Consider the following 19,167-nt stretch of genomic DNA (forward strand, 5'->3'; position numbering starts at 1 on the left):
AATAATACTACAGTTTCAAAAAAATAAACAGCATCAATTTCTTCACACTTCTGATTTCAGTTGAACTGTGCATATTTGATAGAGTGAAAGGACCAAATTCAGACTTTGAATAAGCAGGTACAACTCTTGCTGACCTCAAAAGTTATGAATGGGAATTGCACTTGCTTACATGAAGATTGTTTTTGTTCCAACTTTGCTTATTGACAGACATTTAATGATTATTTCTAAATGTATTAATTCTAGTTACACTGTAGAAGATGTATCTTGTTCCCTTAAAAATTATAAATGAAAGAAAGAACTGGATAAATAAGTATATGAGAAGTGGGAGAAATGTTTCATCTGCTCTTTACATTGATGCTTTTTAAATATCAGCAGGCGATCTATTCAGAATTCAAAATTCCACTTACTGGTTAGTAATTCATTATACAAAGCCATAGATCTGTTAATTTGCCACTCTTTATGAACAGCTATGGCAAGTGGAGAATGTCAACTTCAATATTTGAATCTAATACATAATTGAAAGCCTGTTACATTCAATTGTATGGAAAACCTTTTGAATGAACCATTACAACATATACTTTTGAAATATCTTATTCTTTGCATACCTTTATGCATTTATATATTTCCTATAATAAAAAGTTAAGTAAACTAGCAGAAAATTTGGCTTTTGTTATTGGAGGCATTTCTTTCAGGATTTTCAGCAAATGAATGATATAGCTGTAAATTTGATTATTCAAGTACACGAGCTCTGAAGTATGTTTAATTTTTAAAATCGAAAGCCTTTTATGGTCTTTTGCAGTCTTATATTATTGTAGTTTCAATATAATTCAGATTTTAATATATTTGCAGAAACTCTGATGAACACACACAATGTTTTATTCCAGTTAAAATCCAGTCTGAAATTTGTTATAAGCTAAACATGGTTTCAAGCTTGCATATTATATGAAAATACTTTCACCACTATTTAACTGAACAATAAGGTATATGCATGTTAGTCATACAAGTACACAAAACATTTCAGCTGTATTCTCAGGGTGAAAGATAGCATGAAGAAAAAAATATATGCAAAAGCAGCAGCATTCGATCCATATTTACATTGTTTAGCAGATCATTTTTATTAAATTTGACATAAGATACATGTTCAGCCTTAATAATCTAGAGATGAATTTCATTATGGAATTTACATACCATTAGCTCACATTAATTCATTAGCAGCAGAGCTCTGTGGTACAGGGCTAGTTAGATACATTATTTGTGATGTCTGGATGCTGTAGTTTAATGAGGTTTACTGGCTGCATGCTTGTTGCCTTTGTCTGGTGATAGAAGTAATTACTTGATAAAATGAAGTGCATCGCTGTGAACAATTGACCCCTTGGAACAATCCAGACTGGTCAGCAGTCTAAATCCACATTTTAAAGCCATCATTATAGCTTCAAACTTAAGAGTTTCCAGGGTGCAGACAAAGGTGTTGTCTTCCTTCAGTACAAGTCGTGTACCGTTTTCTGACTTTATGAAGTATTTGAATTGAATGATATTTGAAGATATTGAAAACTCCTCTGGAAAGCCATCCAGCCTGCTTTTGGACACCAGGACAATGCGAGATTTGATTTTTGCTATGAAATCAGGAGCATTGCAAAAGATCCGAAGACCTTGTGAACGGTCGTGACTGTCGGTTATTTCCAGGAAAGTAGTCTCTCTGGATGCTAGCTGTTCTTTCTCCCACCTTGATTTCACTGCATCAGCTAACATCTTAAGCTGAAAAAAATCTGCTTCTTGTGCCAAAAGTTGATTTTCTCGAAACCCCTCTGGTAGAAGAAGTTCTCCATTTCGTAGGAAGTTCAGAATGTGCCTGAAAAGGAGTCCATCCCTGTCTATGAAATAATGGCCATCTGCATCAAACGGACAGAGAATTTTTCCATTTACCACACCTTCAAGAAAAGAGTCTGGGTACTTGGTTAGTGTTTGTTTTTGTGTAATGTACAGGTATCCACCAACATTGAGGGTAATCAGTGACGTTTTACAGTTCATGCCTTCCTCAGTACCCTCAGAGTTGTGCTTTTCTTCATGTTCCTTTTCTCTTCTGTTTATTTTTCGCTCCATTCTTAAATCCAAGAGAAAAAGATAGCTATCTTGCCTTGTTCTTGTGTGCTTGTAAAGAGATATTTTAAAAGCACCTTTATTCAGCTCCAGCCCCGGTGATGGAATGGAAGTGCTGCTGGCATTGCATGGATTGTCAGCTCAGTTTTGCAGTAGGTGGCGTATCAGCTATGTATGCAGTGAGATATCAGGAGTACGGCTGTAAAGGGGAATTTGCATTTAACTGTGTAAGGGGAGAGGATGGATGTAAACGCTGTTTTAATTCTTTTCTTTGAAGTCTACTAGGTTTAAATTATTTTAAAATAACATTTTGAATTGCTATGTGCAGAATGGACAATACCTTTTTAACTGACCAGTTAAAATTTTATATTTGCTTTAAAAATGTGTTTATAATGTGGAATTGCTAAAGAATGTTTACCACTGAGTGTGTTGTTGTAGTAGTAGCTTTATTTCCTTTTTTATTTTTTAAGGAATTTTTGGTTTTACATACTACCTTTACAAAAAAGCTATTTGTTACTGTTTGATACTTAATCTATTTGATGGAAGATAGCTGAAAACTGATGACCGAGTATGCCTTATGTATAAAAACCCACAGTGGTTTAACATTTTATCAGGAAATGTTTCAAAGTGATATGACAAAGCATTTCTGATTGAATTGGTTTAGCATATAGTGAAAACTATTTTTGTGTTCATTCAGCTGTCCTTAGCAAGGCAAAAAATCTAGCCTTTATTAGGTTTTGTGTCCTTTGATATTTATAAGTCTCTCCCTTACTATCGATTAGAAACTATTTTAGAGAAAAGATACATTTATTACTTTGGTTATGTAAAATTACCAGTAAGGTTAGATTTCATACATTATTTTATATTTAATCAAAACAATTCTGTTGCCATGTGAAACAAAGGGCCAGTGTGCCCATAAAGATCTTTGAATATCACATAATGCTATAGCTTAGCAACACTTCAGTATGGGAGAAAACATTGACAGAGTATACTTGAATTAAATGGCTGTCTCATTTTTCTGTATGAAGCTGAGATTAAAGATTCATTTGAAATTACCTTTTTTTAAAAGGTTTTCCCCTTTAAACATTTGCAGCTGGGGAGAGGAAAAGGAAAGCTGTACAAATGTTTGTGTATTTCCTTAGGGAGTGTGCAGGAGATGGAGAGTAGTGTATGCAGCACACATTCCAAAGCAAGGTAGAGATTCAACTCTTTTTTAGCTTGAACATGGAAATTGGAGATTATGATTTTTTTTTCTCAGAGTGTATTTTTCAGTCAGCAAGCAGATGTCTGTTGCTTTGGCCCGTTAACAGCGAAGTCAAATATCCTTTTGTGAAAATGATTCTCTGTGCCTTTGTTTGTTAAGACTATATCCATACTGCTCCCAATAGATATATTAGCAATTATTTATAGCTACTGGAGAAACACTGCTATAGTGATATTTGTTATTGGTTAATATTACTTTATGCTTGTTGATGTAAATAACATGTTGATTCTACTTGTTGCCCCCCTACTTCTGTATCCCCAGTTGACAGAGCTACTCTGCTAAATCTTTTCTGCTACTATATGTAACATACTAACCATTATTTTATTTATTAGACTCTGTGTGTATCAGGAAATAAAGTCATTGTTTAAATGTAACACTTTGATACCCTTATTGTGTTTAGTATCTGTTCAATTTGAAGATATTTTAATCATTTAATATCTATTGAATATCTAATATCTTTTGAAAATTTACTTTTTATGGCTGTTAATAAGAGTTAATAAAAGTACATGTAGAGAGAGAAAAAACAGGTGGTGTAGTTTTGACACAAGTTTTATGAATAATACTTTGCCACTTTGGAAGACTTTGCTCAAATCCAGTTAATAGTCAAGTGTCAAACTCCATTTGATCTGTTCAAGTTCAGTGTGGGTTTTAATCTTATAAATGGTAGTGGTAATTGATAAGACCTTTAATTGACTCTGGAGTCATTCTGTTTTGCATGGTGATCTTGCCATCTCTTTGAAGCTAAGCTGGGTCGTAGCTGGATGAGAGATTTCCAAAGAGAGCCCAGATTTGTAAATGATTTTGAAATCCTTTGTGGCAAACTGAGCTGTATAAATTTAAGACAAGGCAGCTGCAAAACAGTATCCATTCCATATTAGCTTCATAGGCTCATTATATTCTGAAGTCTCTGTGTTTGGGGCTGAAATTTTCCAGGTTTGGCCATAGTTAAATATTTTTGAAAGGTCAAGCTAAATCACTTCTGCTTTTTAGAGAGTAAAAATTGTCAGCAAGCTGTTAGCTGCAGACCCAGGAATTGGGGGGGGGGGGGAGGTTGAGGGATAAGGGAGGAGAGTTTGTGCGTGCATGCGCGCGCACACACACACACACACACACACACACACACACACACACACACACGGAGGGAATTCAATTAGCTGCTGATTCAAGGAGAATATCAAGTGTGCCTGTCTTTAAACTTACGAAAATTGCATGAGAGTTAATCTCATCCATACCATACACGTGCACAAAACCTTAACTAGGCCCCCTTGCCATTGACAGTAGGCAGTCTGACAAAACCATATCTGACCTGTCTACAAAATCTGCAATTTTTGTTGTGTTTGTGTCCAACACAGGGCTGTCATTCTTCAAACACTTCTTACTACATTGGATGCATTGTGTTAATGCAGGAATTAGTTGCAGCAAGATGCTGGTTTGCACACTATCTGAGAAGAGGAGCAGCTGTAGTTAGAGCAATGACCACCTGTGGCCCACAGACCACATGTGGTCTAATTAGCAGACAGCTGCAATCCAGCTGTGTGCTAAACGGTTGTAGGGTCCAATGTCAGGTCTACTGCTTAGCCTAGACACAACAAAGCCTGGGATAGTGGGTCACTGCCCAGTGGGGGTTGGATTGGGGCTCCTGTCAGCACCACACAACAGGATCCAACATTCCTGCGGCCAGGCCCTGCCATTGGGGCTTTGCTCTTGACTTGACTCAGTAAAAGGGGTCTCTGGCCTGTGGATGCTGGGCACAGCAGTGTGTGTATGTGGGTGAGGGATGGGCTGCAGTGGTTTTCAACCTTCAGCTCAGATAACACATTATGGGCCAGATATAATGATTGATAGTTTGAGAACCACTGAGCTAGAGGAATCGGGGATCCTTTTTTTTTTCCCCCTGCTGAGATATTCAGGAGATCTAACTGGATCATTACAATGTCCTTTCTTGGTACAAAAATCAAAGGATATATGTAAGAGTTGCTTGTAGGGTTTTAGGACCACAAGAATGACTCCAACTTGTGGAAGCTGACATTCTACTGGGCATGTCAAGAAATAGGGGAATATGAGTGTTTCATTCCAATCTAATACTTATTATACATTTTCAGTACCCAGCCCAAACCCATATGTGTACCTGTCTTCATACAGTAACATCTATCATCTCTGTCCTCTATGCTGTCCTCTTTCCTTGAAATATTCTAGCAGTGCAGTGCATTGTGGTGCATGCTACTAACCTTAGATGGGGCTAGCTTATGGTGAAGCCCAAGGACTAACTCTGACAAGGACTGAAAAACTCTTAATATCTGGCAACAGTATGGTTTGCCTGGAGTAGGTGAATTGGTTGACTAGAGCTCATGCCTAGCTAACATTAATCCTGCCTTACACTCAGTTGTAGTGCACATGAGTCATGTTTCCCCCACACTTTTCAAACTATCCTCCAAATGCCTGAGAGAGGTAAAATCATATAATCTCTCACCGGGACTTACTGAATAGTGATAGAAATGTAGCCGTGTTAGGGACTTACTGAGACACTCCCAAAAGGAGACTGAGTTAAGACTACTGTATGTGGTTTGGGAGAACATTACCTGACAATGTTTTTCCTGACCTTCAGAGGTCTAGGCATAGGTTTATTTCACATTCTAAGGGTACAAGTCACTGCAGGTTAACCTGGACGCTGTGACACCACAAGTGTTTAGTGGGGGGCAGTTTTTGTTTTTTTTAGGAAGTGGTAACAATGAGGTGGGCATGATTCAGAGCTGAATGTTATGGTTTTCCTGGGAACACCTTCCTATCTCTGTTACTTGTTTGGCCCCCCTTCTGCCCAGTGGAGTGAGGGGTCATGTGGAGGGGGAACAGTGCTAATCATAGGTTGTCAGTGTACCACATACAAGCTGGAGGTGGCAAAGGGGAGAAAAGCTCCAGACTCCATTGCTGCTTCAGGGGTTAGGAGAAGGGTCTCTGCCAGTGAGAATGGGATAGGATCATCAGTTAAAATAGAAAAAGAATTTTAAAATTATTTAGGCAAGATTGATGACTTCAGGTGAGTCTGAAGGGAGTGGGTGTTGTCCACAAAAGCTCATGATTCTGTAAATATATTTTTGTTAGTCTCTAAGGTGCTACAGGACTACTTGTTGTTTTTTCCAGACAATGGTACCCCTTTCAGGAGCCTGATTTGTCTTACACACCATAAGTTTCATTTCCCCTAAAAACTACTAGCTTACAAAATCAAATGTAAGCATACAAAAGTGTCACAGCACGCTGTTGCTGAAAAAATGCTTGCTTTGTCATTTTTACCATATAAATATAAATCAATTGGAATATAAATATTGTACTTATATTTCAGTATGTAGTATATAGAGCTGTATAAACAAATCACTGTGTATATGAAGTTTTAGTTTTTAGTGACTTCACTAGTGCTTTGCATGCAGCTTGTTGTAAAACTAAGCAGATATCTAGTAGATATGAGATAATGTAACCCTTAGAAGATCACTATGTACAGCACAGGTTGAGAACCACAGACCTAGAGCAGCTGGACTATAATGTTCTAGTTGCAAGAAGGGGTGACAGAGGAGCCTGTGCCAAGATGTTGACCCAGAGAGGCCAAGGAAAGAGTGCTGAAGCCTACCCAGACTAAGAAAAGCTTAAAAGCATACAGTTCTACTCTGTTGGGACTCAGACATAGCAACCTGGTGCATGTTCAGTGTGGAAAGCTTTACCTGGGTTGTGATGTGGAAGCAAGAAAGAAGGTGGGATCATTATGGGAGTGTGTAAGCATTTTAAAAGACTTTTTCAAGCACCAAAATTTTCTGTTCTTAAACTGAAAGTCAAGAGCAGATCTGTTAGTCTGTTCTGGATAAAACCAGATACAGTCTGATGATTGAGTTCTGCTGAGCTGTGATACACAAATCCATTCCATTAATAACTGAGAAGGATGTTAGATAACATCTGCCAGGTATAAACATTTTAAATTCTACTCATCTGTATAATTGGCATCCAGAAGTCCTAAGAGTTGGCTGAGGAAATCTCTGGTCCACTGGTATTAATTTTTAAGAAATCTTAGAAGACTGGAAAATCAACAATATTCAAAGGGAAGTTAACAATTGAAACAAATTACCAAAGGAGATGGAGTATTCTCCTTTTCTTGATGTCCTCAGATCAAGACTGGATGCCTTGCTATAAATTATGCTTAAGCTAAGCAAAAGTTACTGGGCTTTATAAAGGATAATTGGGTGAATTTTAATGGTCAGTGGTACACGGTAGATCTGATTAGGTGATCCTTAAAGTGTTTAAACCCTGTGAATCTGTGGAAGAAGAATTTGTTTTCATACAACTTCAGCTCTGAAAATAAAGAACTGTCAGAAAAGCCAAATTCTGCTTTCTGGTTGTTTTTTTTTTTTTTTTTTTTTTTTTTTTTTAAGGATTTAATTCATTTATTAAGCAAAGCAAAAAAGGGGTAAATACAACCCTGGTAAGTGCTTGCGGTCAGATGATGGTACTCTGCAGTGTAATTAAGGAGACCAGAGTTAGATTTTTAGATTTCAATAATAAATAATTCAGTCATCCAGCCATTGAAAAACAATAGCTTGCAAAGGCAAGTTAGTGAATCTTAAGGTTCTTGAGCCTAGGGGGTTTTCCTTTGGAAGGATATTTGAGTATAATGATATGAGTTTGGCTTGATATATCAAGATTAGGACACTCAGAGCTGAGTAAAATGCTATCCTTTATCATGTTACAGTTGCTTTAGGTTAGGCTCTCTAAAGAAAGAGTGTATTCGGATGTGTTGTTCTCTCTATACACAATAGGGAGGATTGACATTAGGGCATAGTTAGGAGGGGGTATTTAAAGTATGCTGTAGGCATGGATTGGTCACCTGTGCTTGCTTTATTTTCAGTACTTCTCTTGGATTTTTAGGATTATTTTTCATTTCCCAGAGTTGGACAGTGCCATTGCACTACCCTGTCAGTCATTGCTAATGTTCTGGGCAAGAGCTTGTTGCCATCCAAGCACAAAGTGCCTGTGTGCTGCTAACAGTTGGTAGCGAACATGGAGTTCATTACAGTTTACAATAATCTGTTTTTTACAGATCAACATAAATGTTTGTTTTAACTTCGTATTATTTCTTTTGGAAAGGGGATTGTTTCATTATTTTAGAAGATAGATAACTCAGTTCTAGAATTGAGTTAACACGCCAGTCTCTGAAACAACTTTGGCCCTGGCTCAAATTAGTGAGATGGCAGGGTACAGCATTCCTGGTAGTTGCCAGATTCTGCTCCTGTACTGTTAATTCCTTTGTTGATACTATGAAGATTTTTCATGCACGTGTGGAGAAGTTGGAGCCAGAATAACTGAGAGTTAGTAGTCCAGGCAGGACTGCTCCTGTGCTGGCAGCTCCTCTGGCACTGTACGACTTAGAGGCTCTCATGCCCTTCCCATCTGAGGAATTCTTCCTCAGATGGTTCTATGTCCAAGTTTTCAAAAACCTTTCCTAAGAAGGGGACAGTTTGGCTCTACGTGGGGCTGTTAAATCTCCACACACCATTCTGCATTATTTACTCCTATCTTCATCATTAAAAAGTATAAATGAAGGCAGCCCTTGGTTGAAATACAAAGGATAGGTAAAAACAAAACAAAGTACAAGTAGATGTGTGTGCGTTTCATAGGTATTAAAATTAAGTTTAAAAAACAGATGTGAATGTTGAGGTAAAAGCTGAAGTTCTGTTGTGTTCTGCCACTGAAGCCAGCCAGTTCACATGAAGTTAGATAACTATCCAGTATTTCTTTTCATCTTCACTGTTCCATGTGCAGTTGTATACCTTATTTACTGTATGCCATCAAATTGCTGCACTTAATACAGAGTTTTTAAATGTTCTGTTAGCTTTTCTGTTTGATCATTGCCATAGTATCCTAGGGTATGTCTAGACTACATCTCACTGTCACCAGAGGGATATAAATTAGACATACTGACATTGCAAATGAAGTGGGGATTTAAATTTCCTGTACTTCATTTGAATAAAAATGGCCACCACATTTTGCCGAGTCAGCAGTTTGTCAGCACAAAGCGGCTTTCAAGACGGGGATTAGGTGACAAAGAAAGCTTTTGTCAGCCGATCCCTTATGCTGCATAAAACCAGATCCAGAGAGGCCAAGGAAAGAGTCTTGACAGCTGCTTTTTGCAGACAAACTGCTGACTCGGCAAAACGCGGTGGCCATTTTTATTCAAATGAAGCGCGGAAGATTTAAATCCACACATCAATGTTGGTATGTCTAATTTACATCATTCTGGCAATAAAGAGATGTAGTCTAGACATACCCCTGGTACTTTGTAAATATTTAATTAGTGTCTTTTCATACCACCCCTGTAGGGTAGGGAAGTTTTGTGCCCATTCTATAGATGGGGAAGTTAGTCAGAGTAAGAACAAAAATGTTTTAGAAGTGTATCTATTTATTTTGGATGCCTTAGTGATTGGATACTCATCTTAAGCTGCTTAGGATATTTCTGCATTGCAGTTAAAAACCCAAGGCTGACCCATGCTATCTGACTTGGTCATGCAGGGCTTTGGGTTAAGGAGCTATATAATTTCAGTAAAGATATTTGACCTTGGGCTGGAGCCTGGGCTCTGGGACCCTATGAGGCTGGTCCCAGATCTTGAGCTGAAGTCTGAACCTGAAGGTCTACATGGCAATTAAACAGCCTGTGAGTCTGAGTAGTTGGCATGGGACAGCTGCAAGTTTTTCTTTACAGTTTAGACATAGCCTCTGGTACTAATTTTTGAGAGATGCTTGTGGAAAAATTTGGTGTCAGTAACTTGCCCAATTTCACATAAGATACCCATGGCACAGTTGAGATGGAACACAAAATCTGTTGCAATAAGGTACGCATATCAAGTGTATCATTCTTCAGCTCCCTAAGTATCTGAATGGAACCGACATAATAATTTGTTTTGTTTTCTAAACTGAGCATAAATAGTAAGACAGTAGTTGAAAAGATAATGTATACATCTATGTTCTATAATAAATATGTTTCTTTCTATTTAAGACAAACTATCACTGGAAGGAATAGTGGTTCAACGTGCTGAATGCAGGCCTGCAGCTAGTGAAAATTATATGAAACTTAAAAGGTAGGTGCACTTCTATTGTCAGTGAATCTGTAATATCCTATTTTGATATTTTATCTCCTTTCCCAGTAAGAACCAGATGACTTTCTGTAAAATACAACTATTTTCTTTGTGTGGTTTTGTTTTTGGTTTAAAATTGGACTTAGGTATAACACTGTGCATAGTGAAGTGATTTTCAAACTTTTTGAGCTGAGCTCCCTCTATACAATTTTTGGTTGTGTCTCCAAACCCAGACAAAGAAGTGAGTCAAAAGGTAGAGGTGATGCTCTCTCCCTGACTACTAACCCCTGTGGTATCAGAGTCCTCCCAACTTGAATGTTCCTCTGCACCCCTCTCAGGAGGCATGCCTCATAGTTTGAAAACCTCTGGTATAGTGTGTGTGTATAAATATATATAAACTTTGTAAAATATAAAATGAAAAGGAATACAGAAAGATGCAATTTAAAGACTTTTTCATGGGCATGAGTAGGATGATAATATTAAGTGGTGTTGCAGATCGCCCAAAATGAGGAACAATAAAACTCTGTTATACTGTTCCGTTATGTATGAGCATATTTAAGAACATGAGAATGGTCATAGTGGGTTAGCCTAATGGTCCATCTAGCCCAGTATTCCGTCTTCAGACAGGAGCTGATGCCACATGCTTCAGAGAGAATGAACAGAACACAGCAATTTATCCAGTGGTCCATCCTGTTGTGCAGTCCAAACTTCTAATAGTCAAAGAATTAGGGATGCCCACAACATAGGGCTGCATCTCTGACCATCTTGGCTAATAGTCCTTTATGGACATGTACTACATGAACTCACATAATTTTATTTTTGAGCTCAGTTATACATTGACTTTCAGGCATCTTCTGACAACAAGTTCCACAGGCTGACTGTGTGTGTGAAGAAGTACTCTCTAGCATATGTTTAAAACCTGCTGCCTATTATTTTAATCGGGTGACCCCTAGTTCTTGTGTTATGGGAAGGAGTAAATAACACTTTCCTGTTCACTTTCTCCATAACATTCCTGATTTTACAGACCTCTGTATTGCCTTTTAGGTGTTTTTTTTTGCCTAAGATGAACAGTGTCAGTTGTGTTCATCTTTTCTCATCAGGATATGGAGTAGCTCTAATAATCATTCTTGTTGTCCCTCTCTGTACTTTTTCCAATTCTAATGTACCTTTTTTGGGTTAGGGCTACTATTTCTTGCTCACAGTATTCAAAGGGTAGATGTACCATGGATTTATATAATAGCATTCTGATATTTTCTGTCTTATCTCCTTTCCCTAATGACATTGGGTTTTTGATTGCCACTGCATATTGAACAGATGTTTTCAGAGAACTATCCACAATTACTCCAAGATCTGATTCTTGAGTGGTAACAGCTAATTTAAACCCCATCATTTTGTATGGATAGTTGGAATTATGTTTTTAATAGTGTATTATTTTGCATTTATCAACATTGATTTTTATCTGCTTTTTAGGTTTCCAAGTCACCCAGTTTTGAGAGAACCCTTTGTAATACTTCAAAATTAGCTTTGAATGTAGGTTTATTCAGATATAGATGTCTACTAGATGCCCTTCCTGCTGAAATGCTGCCTATCAGTAAGAGTCTGATAACTCCATTGGACTAATTTAATTAAATGGAGTGTAACTTTCTGATGATCCTAAGTGGCTTCTGCAGGGAATCACAGAACACAGGCTATGAAAACTGGGGGTCGTTTTAGTGCTTGGTTTTCCTTCCAAACCAAGTTTTAGAAATCGTAAAGGCTTCACAGATAATCCGTATGCCTAAAATGGGGAATAGTGCTAGGAAAAGTACTAGGTAATATTTTTGGGAGTGATACAAAGGCGTCTGTCTGGCTGAAGTCACTCAGGAGCTTTTGGAATTTTCACTTCATATGGAGAATCCATTGTGTATGTGTGAAAGAGAGAGAGAGATCTGCAGGTTAATTATGTATTCTTTAACAAAAGTGATTTGTTTTATCAGTTCTAAATTTATTTTTCAGTTTAATTAAATACCTCCTTAGTCTTGTATTATGAGGAAGTGTAATAGGTGATTTTGATTTACTTTCCATATCACATTAATTAATTGTGTGTACCTCTGTTATGTACTCTTATTTATCTTCTCTCTAAATTAAACAGTCCCAATCTTTTCATTATTGTGTGTGGGTGTCCATGTGTGTAATTTTTATATGCTGATTTCCTAGTCATTTCTGCAGGCTCACTATTGCAGCTACTTCATGTGTAAAAAGTTCCTAACCATCAGGGTAGTCAAACACTGGCATAAATTGCCCGGGGAGGTTGTGGAATCTTCCTCTCTGGAGATATTTACGAGTAGGTTAGATAAATGTCTATCAGGGATGGTCTAGACAGTATTTGGTCCTGCCATGAGGGCAGGGGACTGGACACGATGACCTCTCGAGGTCCCTTCCAATCCTAGTATTCTATGATTCTATTATTCATATTGTCAGTGCTCTAATGGTTTCTGCCAATCACACAGAATGGCGTTTGAGCTATGCTGAATCTTTATTGAAGGAGCTTCAGAGGGTAGCTGAGTTAGTCTGTTACAGAAAAAAAACAACAAATGGTCTAGAAGCACTTTATAGACTAATAAAACAAGTAGATGGTATCGTGAGCTTTCGTGGGCACAGCCCACTTCTTCAGATGACGGGAGTTCTGAGTAGGGGATATGAAAACTCGAAATAAATAGGAGAGGGGGAGAAAAAGAAAAAAGGACGGGGGTATGAGACAGAGTATCATTAAGTATCTGAAGAATGGGGACTTAAACCTAAGCAGATAAAAATCAAAGTAAATAGATAGATTGCTAAGACAGGAAGGATACCACTCAGAGAACTGATAGCACCTTCAGTGGTTATTAAGTAGGTAGTGTCCTAGCCAGCCTATGTCACGATTGAGTCCATTAGCATTTGAATTGAATTTGTGGATGTGCTGGGATGCCAGTCCTTCCCTATGAATCTGGCTTGTGGAGCTGCCCTGTGACAAGACAGCCGCCTGCAGGTCTGTTAAACTTTGGTTAGGCAAGCAGAAATGTTCACCAAAAGGCTTCTGTGTGTTCCCTTTACATATATCTGATTCGTGTCCATTGATTCTTTCCTGCGGAGATCATCCAGTTCTTCTTGTATATAGTGTAGTGGGGCACTGTTGGCATTTGGTGGCATAGATCAAATTACTAGATGTGTAGTCAAATGACCCTTTGATTTTGTGGTTTATGTTGTTTGCTTCAGTGATGAATTCGTCAGTGTAGATATGTGGGCAGAGTTGGCATCTTTTTTGGTTGCAGGGCTGGGTTCCTGGAGGCTTATGATGTGGTTGTGTGGCATGGTTATCAGAATATGTTTCAGGTTAGGGGATTGTCTGTAAGCAAGACCTGGCAAATTCAAATATAGTATTTATCTGTTCCAGAATGGTTTTAATCCTATTTCCTGAGCTGAACAGATTCTTGTTCTTTATAAACTATCTCCTATTAGTAGATCACGCCAGGTTCATATGGGAAGGTTGCAACAGGAGGCAAAACAGCTTTAATGAAATATTATCTTAACTTTGAATTTGTTGGCATTTTACATTCTCATATCTTGCCTGCAAACATTTACCTGCCCTGGACTATCATTTGTGTCTCTTGTAACAGAGAAATGCCTACAGGAGCAAGAAACACAAAAAAGAATAAAAAATTGAACACAGTTTTCCTCCTAAGACGTGCAGTGTGGCAAGCTGAAAACTGACTGTAGTGCTGTTTTTCTGGTAGAAAGGTTGTCAGGCTTTCCCCTGCCTACATTTGAACTTCTGACTTTATTAGAAATTTCTTATCTTTGAGCATTGAGTGGAGCCAAAAATTCTCTCAAGGTGGAACTGAATTTGATATTTAACAGACCTGGCATTCACAACTGTTAATTTTTTCTTCACTTTGCCTAGTGGAAATAGTATCAACATCTAAATATTTATCTAACTTCCTTTGCTTTCTCCAAATCCCTACATGCTATAACAGAACAGGGATAGGCAACCAGGAATAGTGGGTGGGCCACATTAGTGGCCCTCCTTCATCTCAGTGGGCCACAGCAGCCCACAGCCCACTGGAGTTCCACTTGTGTCTCGTTGGTCCCTTTTTGTTTTCTCTTCTCTCCCACATGCCTCTCGTTATCCAGAGTCCTGCACTTACCTGCTTTTCCCCCCTCCCTCTCAGCCCTTTCAGAGCATGTGAATTGCTGCGTGATTCGCTCTGCAGTACTCTCTCCTCCCCCTCTCTCCCAGAGATGTAACACTTGCAAACACCTGATTCCTGGCCTTCCAGCTTGAGAGGGAGGAATGGAGACAGAGCTTGAATCAGGCAATTTGCAGCTTCTCTGAAAGTGCTGGGAGGAAAGAGGGACGAAAAGGTAATGCAGGGCTCCTGTGTCCAGGTACATAAGAGATGCATAGGGAAGGTGGCAGCTAGAGGGTCCACGATCCACAGGTAGCCCAACACTGCTACAGAACAAGTGTAAAGACTTATTGTATAGGTTATGAGATTGATATTTATAAAACTTTATTTCCTTCATATTTTTATTTATTATTTTGCTTTAGAAGAGATGTGCTTCCTGAGGTGGAATTATTAATAAGAAGGCAAGAAGGGATAAGAATTGGCTAGGCTTTAACTTCTATAGCAATAAGGTTGGTGCAGGAGAGAAGTGCAAAACTCTAATCAGAAACAGAACCTCTTGAGGGAGGTATCACTTCTGAAACTGCTTTATTTGTCTATCTTACACAGATTATCAATAGCAGAAGAGTTTATCACGGGGGGGAAAATGATGGTTTTATCAAAATTCTCTAAAAAAGAATGATTAAAATTAAGGAAAAGCTATTGGAACAAACAAGCAGTGTAAACTAGAAGAAAAAAAATGGAAAAGAAGCTAAATTTCTACACAGATATTGAATGTCTGCCAATCTGGGCCAACCAAGTCCATGCTCAGTACCAGTGAAATTTAATTACTTCTTCCTTGACAAGGTGCTGACCTCTTTAAAAATTCTGAGTGCGCTGACTGACTGACATTTCAATTCATAGCTAAAAATGAACACTGCATTCTGATGTCAGGTTCTTTGCAAACGCCAGCACAAAAGCAGAAGACATGGATAATTTGCTTGATCTGTTACTTTGTTGACTTTTTTCCTCTAGCTCTGCTCAAGCTGTTGGCCTCTCTCCTTGGTCGGAGACCTCCTGGACTATGACGGGGGGGACTGGGTGGATCCCCAGGCGCTCGCTCAGCGCATGTGGTTCTCCACCCTTCGAACCCCCTTGCGCCTACTCCAGGAGGTGAAGGCGGCTTTGCCGCGGCCCGCTCTCGATTTCCTACAGAGAGCCCTGCGAGAGGGTACGCCCCACCCCTCCCCTCCTGCAAAGCCTCCGTCCCTTATTATCGGGCCCCTGTTCCGTGGGCCCCCCTGGCCTCCTCATCCCTGGACCCCCAGCCGGCTGCAAAATCTGCAGCCGGTCTGCTTTCAAACCGCGCCAAGACAACATCTGTACACGATCGTGCTTCACACCCTGCATTTCCCCACCCTCATGTCCCGCCCCGATACAAAGTGGCGGGACTATGTAAGACCTGTAGAGGGTGGGGAACCCCGATGGGCCAGCATCTATTCTGATCTAATTCCGCGGCCCATCGGGGACATCAGTTGGCGGCTCCTTCACGGAGCCGTGAGCATGGGCATGTACTTGGCGCGGTTTACCCCCATCCCAGACACCTGCCCCTTTTGCGGCGTGAGGGAGAACCTGGCGCATGCCTACCTTGAATGCGCCAGGTTGCAGCCCCTATTCCGGCTCCTCCAGAACCTCTAATTGAGGTTCTGGCTGCACTTCTCCCCTCACCTTTTCCTGTACGCACACCCTATCCGTGGCCCCACAAAGTCGCGAGACCTCCTCGTCAACCTGCTCCTGGCCCTAGCAAAGACTACCATCTACAATACCAGGAGCAAGATGGTGGACGAGGGGGTTCTCTGCGACTGTGGGGCCTATTTCCGTTCCTCCCTGGTTTCACGAATCCGGGCAGAGTTCCTCTGGGCGGCGTCCACTGGCTCCTTCGATAGCTTTGAGGAGCAGTGGGCGCTGTCCGGGGTTCTCTGCTCGGTGTCCCCATCCGGTTCCCTAGTTATAAACCTTTAGCCTGCACCCCTTGTCCCTTTCGTCATTTTTTGTCCGAAGTAATTGATTGAGCACGGGTCCAGTTGTCCCTCCCGCAAGGCTGGGGGGAGGGGCTTTTAGAAAGTCGGCGGGCTTTGCCCTCCCACTCTCCCGTGTCCTCAAATAGGCCCCATATAATAAGCGCATATAATTACCTATACATGCATTCTCTCCAAATGTAGTATGTGTATCAACTGCTGATCAGTTATTTGAGGTAGGCCACTTTTGGGTTCAACTTTAGATTTGATCTGCCAGTGTATCCAGGATTTTTAAGCACATAGATTAACATCTTATTCTTGAAATGAAATTCAGCATATGTACATATAACAATTTATTGCATTTGGGTTGTTCATTTTTGTTTTTAAAATCATAACTCACGTTTATGCCAAAAACGAGGATACTATCTTTTAGTTGTATAATACAATTTTAGCCCACTGTTTTATTACAGTATTTTCCTTATATAACTTACACAAAATTGTCTTAAGTTTGGGTTTTCTAGTTTTAAAAAAAAAAAAAAAACTGTCCTTAGGAGAGGTATTTTGTGTTCCTACAAAGTACCTGGAGAAACAACAACAAAATTACTGCCTCTAGTAGTGAATACTTTAAAGATTTGCAGTACATTTAATAATGGTACTTATGCTAATGATATTTAAGGTTGAGTAGCTAAGTACTGGGGTCAGGATACAGTAGAGTCTTGATTATCCGACCTTCCTTTATCCAACATTCCGTATTATCCGACCTGCCTGTGGCCACCCAAGGCAATTGTGCGGGCGGCGGAGCCAGCAGAGCGGAGTGCAGAAGGGGAGGTGCCAGGCAGTGTGGAGACAAAGGCGGTGAGAGAAGAGGGAGGAGAGAGCAGGGCCAAGCGGCAGGATGCCGCAGCCCAGCCGCCCCCGCCCCCTGAAGGTCTCGGGGCACCCCGACCTCCCCTATCTCTCCCGGCCAGCCACGCTGCCCCCCAACCTCCCCAATCTCTCTTGGCCATCTTTTGTCCCATTTAGGTTGGATAATTGAGACTCTACAGTACCTGGATTCTGTGCTTGGTTTGTCACCGACATACTGTGTGAACTTTGGATAAGACAGTTCACCTTTCTTTGCTTCTTTTCTCCACTCGCCCTTTGTGTGTCTCATTTGTTTAAGCTGTTGGGGGACCAGTTCTGTCTATTCCTGTGTGTTTGTACTATAATATAAATAAGCTATCTGTGACGGATTGGATTGCAGACATCTCTTTGAGACTGTCACCCAGTGTGTTAATCATACCACTGAACCCACCTGCCTGCCCACCGGAGTGCCCCACTACCCTGTCCTACTGGATCGGAAGCTTTTGGTCTCTCCCAGCAAAGGCACAGAGTTGGGGTAGCAGCCACCCAGCAGATGCTGATAACACAGATGTTGATAACAGCCCTAAGAGGGCTCAGCTACAAGGACTTGACAGTATCCAGAAACACAGCTCTCAAAAGGGACCAAAAACCCAAATAAATCCATCTGTGTATTATATGTTTTACACAGAGAGCGCTCAGAGAGGTTGCTTCCTTTATCAGTAAAAGAAACATATGCACAGTATAGGTTGGACCTCCCTGGTCTGTCACTGTCGGGACCTGAGGTCCCAAACTAGGGAGTTTGCTGGACCACAGGAGGTCAGTGCTCCCCTGCTGGCTGTCCCTGACTGGGGCCACCTAGCCGTAACCATCCCCACTGCCATAGCCAGTCCTGCTTCTACTGGGGCTTTCCTGGGGCTGGCTGGCCGTAGCCTGATCCTGCTGCTGCAAGGGGTTCCCCAGGTGGGGCAAAAGCTCCCTGTTCACTGCCTGGTCTTGCTGATTCTGGGGGCTCTATAGCTGAGGCAGGACTCCTTGCCCTTTCCTAGCCCTGCTGATGCTGGGGATTCCCCAGCTGGGCCCAGCCAGGGCTCCCCAGCCCTGTGTTCTCCCAGCTGGCTCCCACTCTCCTCCAGGGCTCTTCAATCCAGCAACATCTGTGGCCCTGCCAGACCATGGATGTTGCTGTATCGGAGAGTTTCAGATTTGGGAGGTTCAACCTGCAAGTATAAAAAGTAAAATTTACGTGATTGCAAGTGAAAACAGACAAGTCAAAGCAAGTTATTAGTCTAAAATAAACAAAACACACCAGTTAAGCCTAATACACTGAGCAATTGTTATAGATCATATTTCTCACCCTAGTCCTTATTTCAGGGAAAATCCTTCGAGTCAGAGTTGATCTTTACTCTGGCCTGGGCCTAACAGTTTCTTGTGTATTCTCTTAAGGTGAGGAAGCATTTCAAAAGCAAGCTGAAAATTACTTCCCATCCCTTTAATAGAATTTTCCAGGATACGAATCCTTTGTTTAATTTTTCCCGTCCCCATGGAAAAATACCAAATTCAAGATGGATTCCAGCACCAGGCATCATCTATCATTTTCCCATTCGTCTGCTCAGCCTGACCTTTCTAGGAATAAAGGAGGCCAGAAACAATCATTCTGAGGGGGCATCAATGATAGCACCCCAGTCCTTTCTCAGGATCTTCCCTCCCACTCCTTT

The 19,167-nt window shown here is 40.5% G+C and overlaps 2 protein-coding genes across 2 annotated transcripts in view; one reads left to right on the plus strand and one right to left on the minus strand.

Moving 5' to 3' along the window:
• GTF2F2 (general transcription factor IIF subunit 2) overlaps nt 1-19,167 on the plus strand; it is a 140,150-nt gene that overhangs the window by 50,856 nt on the left and 70,127 nt on the right. Inside the window, exon 6 of the mRNA XM_075918994.1 lies at nt 10,392-10,473. Coding sequence (XP_075775109.1) covers nt 10,392-10,473 — 82 coding nt within the window. The remainder of the gene's footprint in view (nt 1-10,391; nt 10,474-19,167) is intronic.
• KCTD4 (potassium channel tetramerization domain containing 4) lies at nt 1,275-2,100 on the minus strand. The gene has a single exon (XM_075918995.1). The coding sequence runs from the start codon at nt 2,098-2,100 to the stop codon at nt 1,330-1,332; it is 771 nt and encodes a 256-aa protein (XP_075775110.1). The 3' UTR covers nt 1,275-1,329.

The sequence above is a fragment of the Pelodiscus sinensis genome, chromosome 1 (assembly GCF_049634645.1).
Source record: "Pelodiscus sinensis isolate JC-2024 chromosome 1, ASM4963464v1, whole genome shotgun sequence".
Lineage (NCBI taxonomy): Eukaryota > Metazoa > Chordata > Testudines > Trionychidae > Pelodiscus > Pelodiscus sinensis.

Excerpts from the sequence above, each read along its gene's own strand:
- KCTD4 (XM_075918995.1), bottom strand. The coding sequence starts at position 2,100 with ATGGAGCGAAAAATAAACAGAAGAGAAAAGGAACATGAAGAAAAGCAC.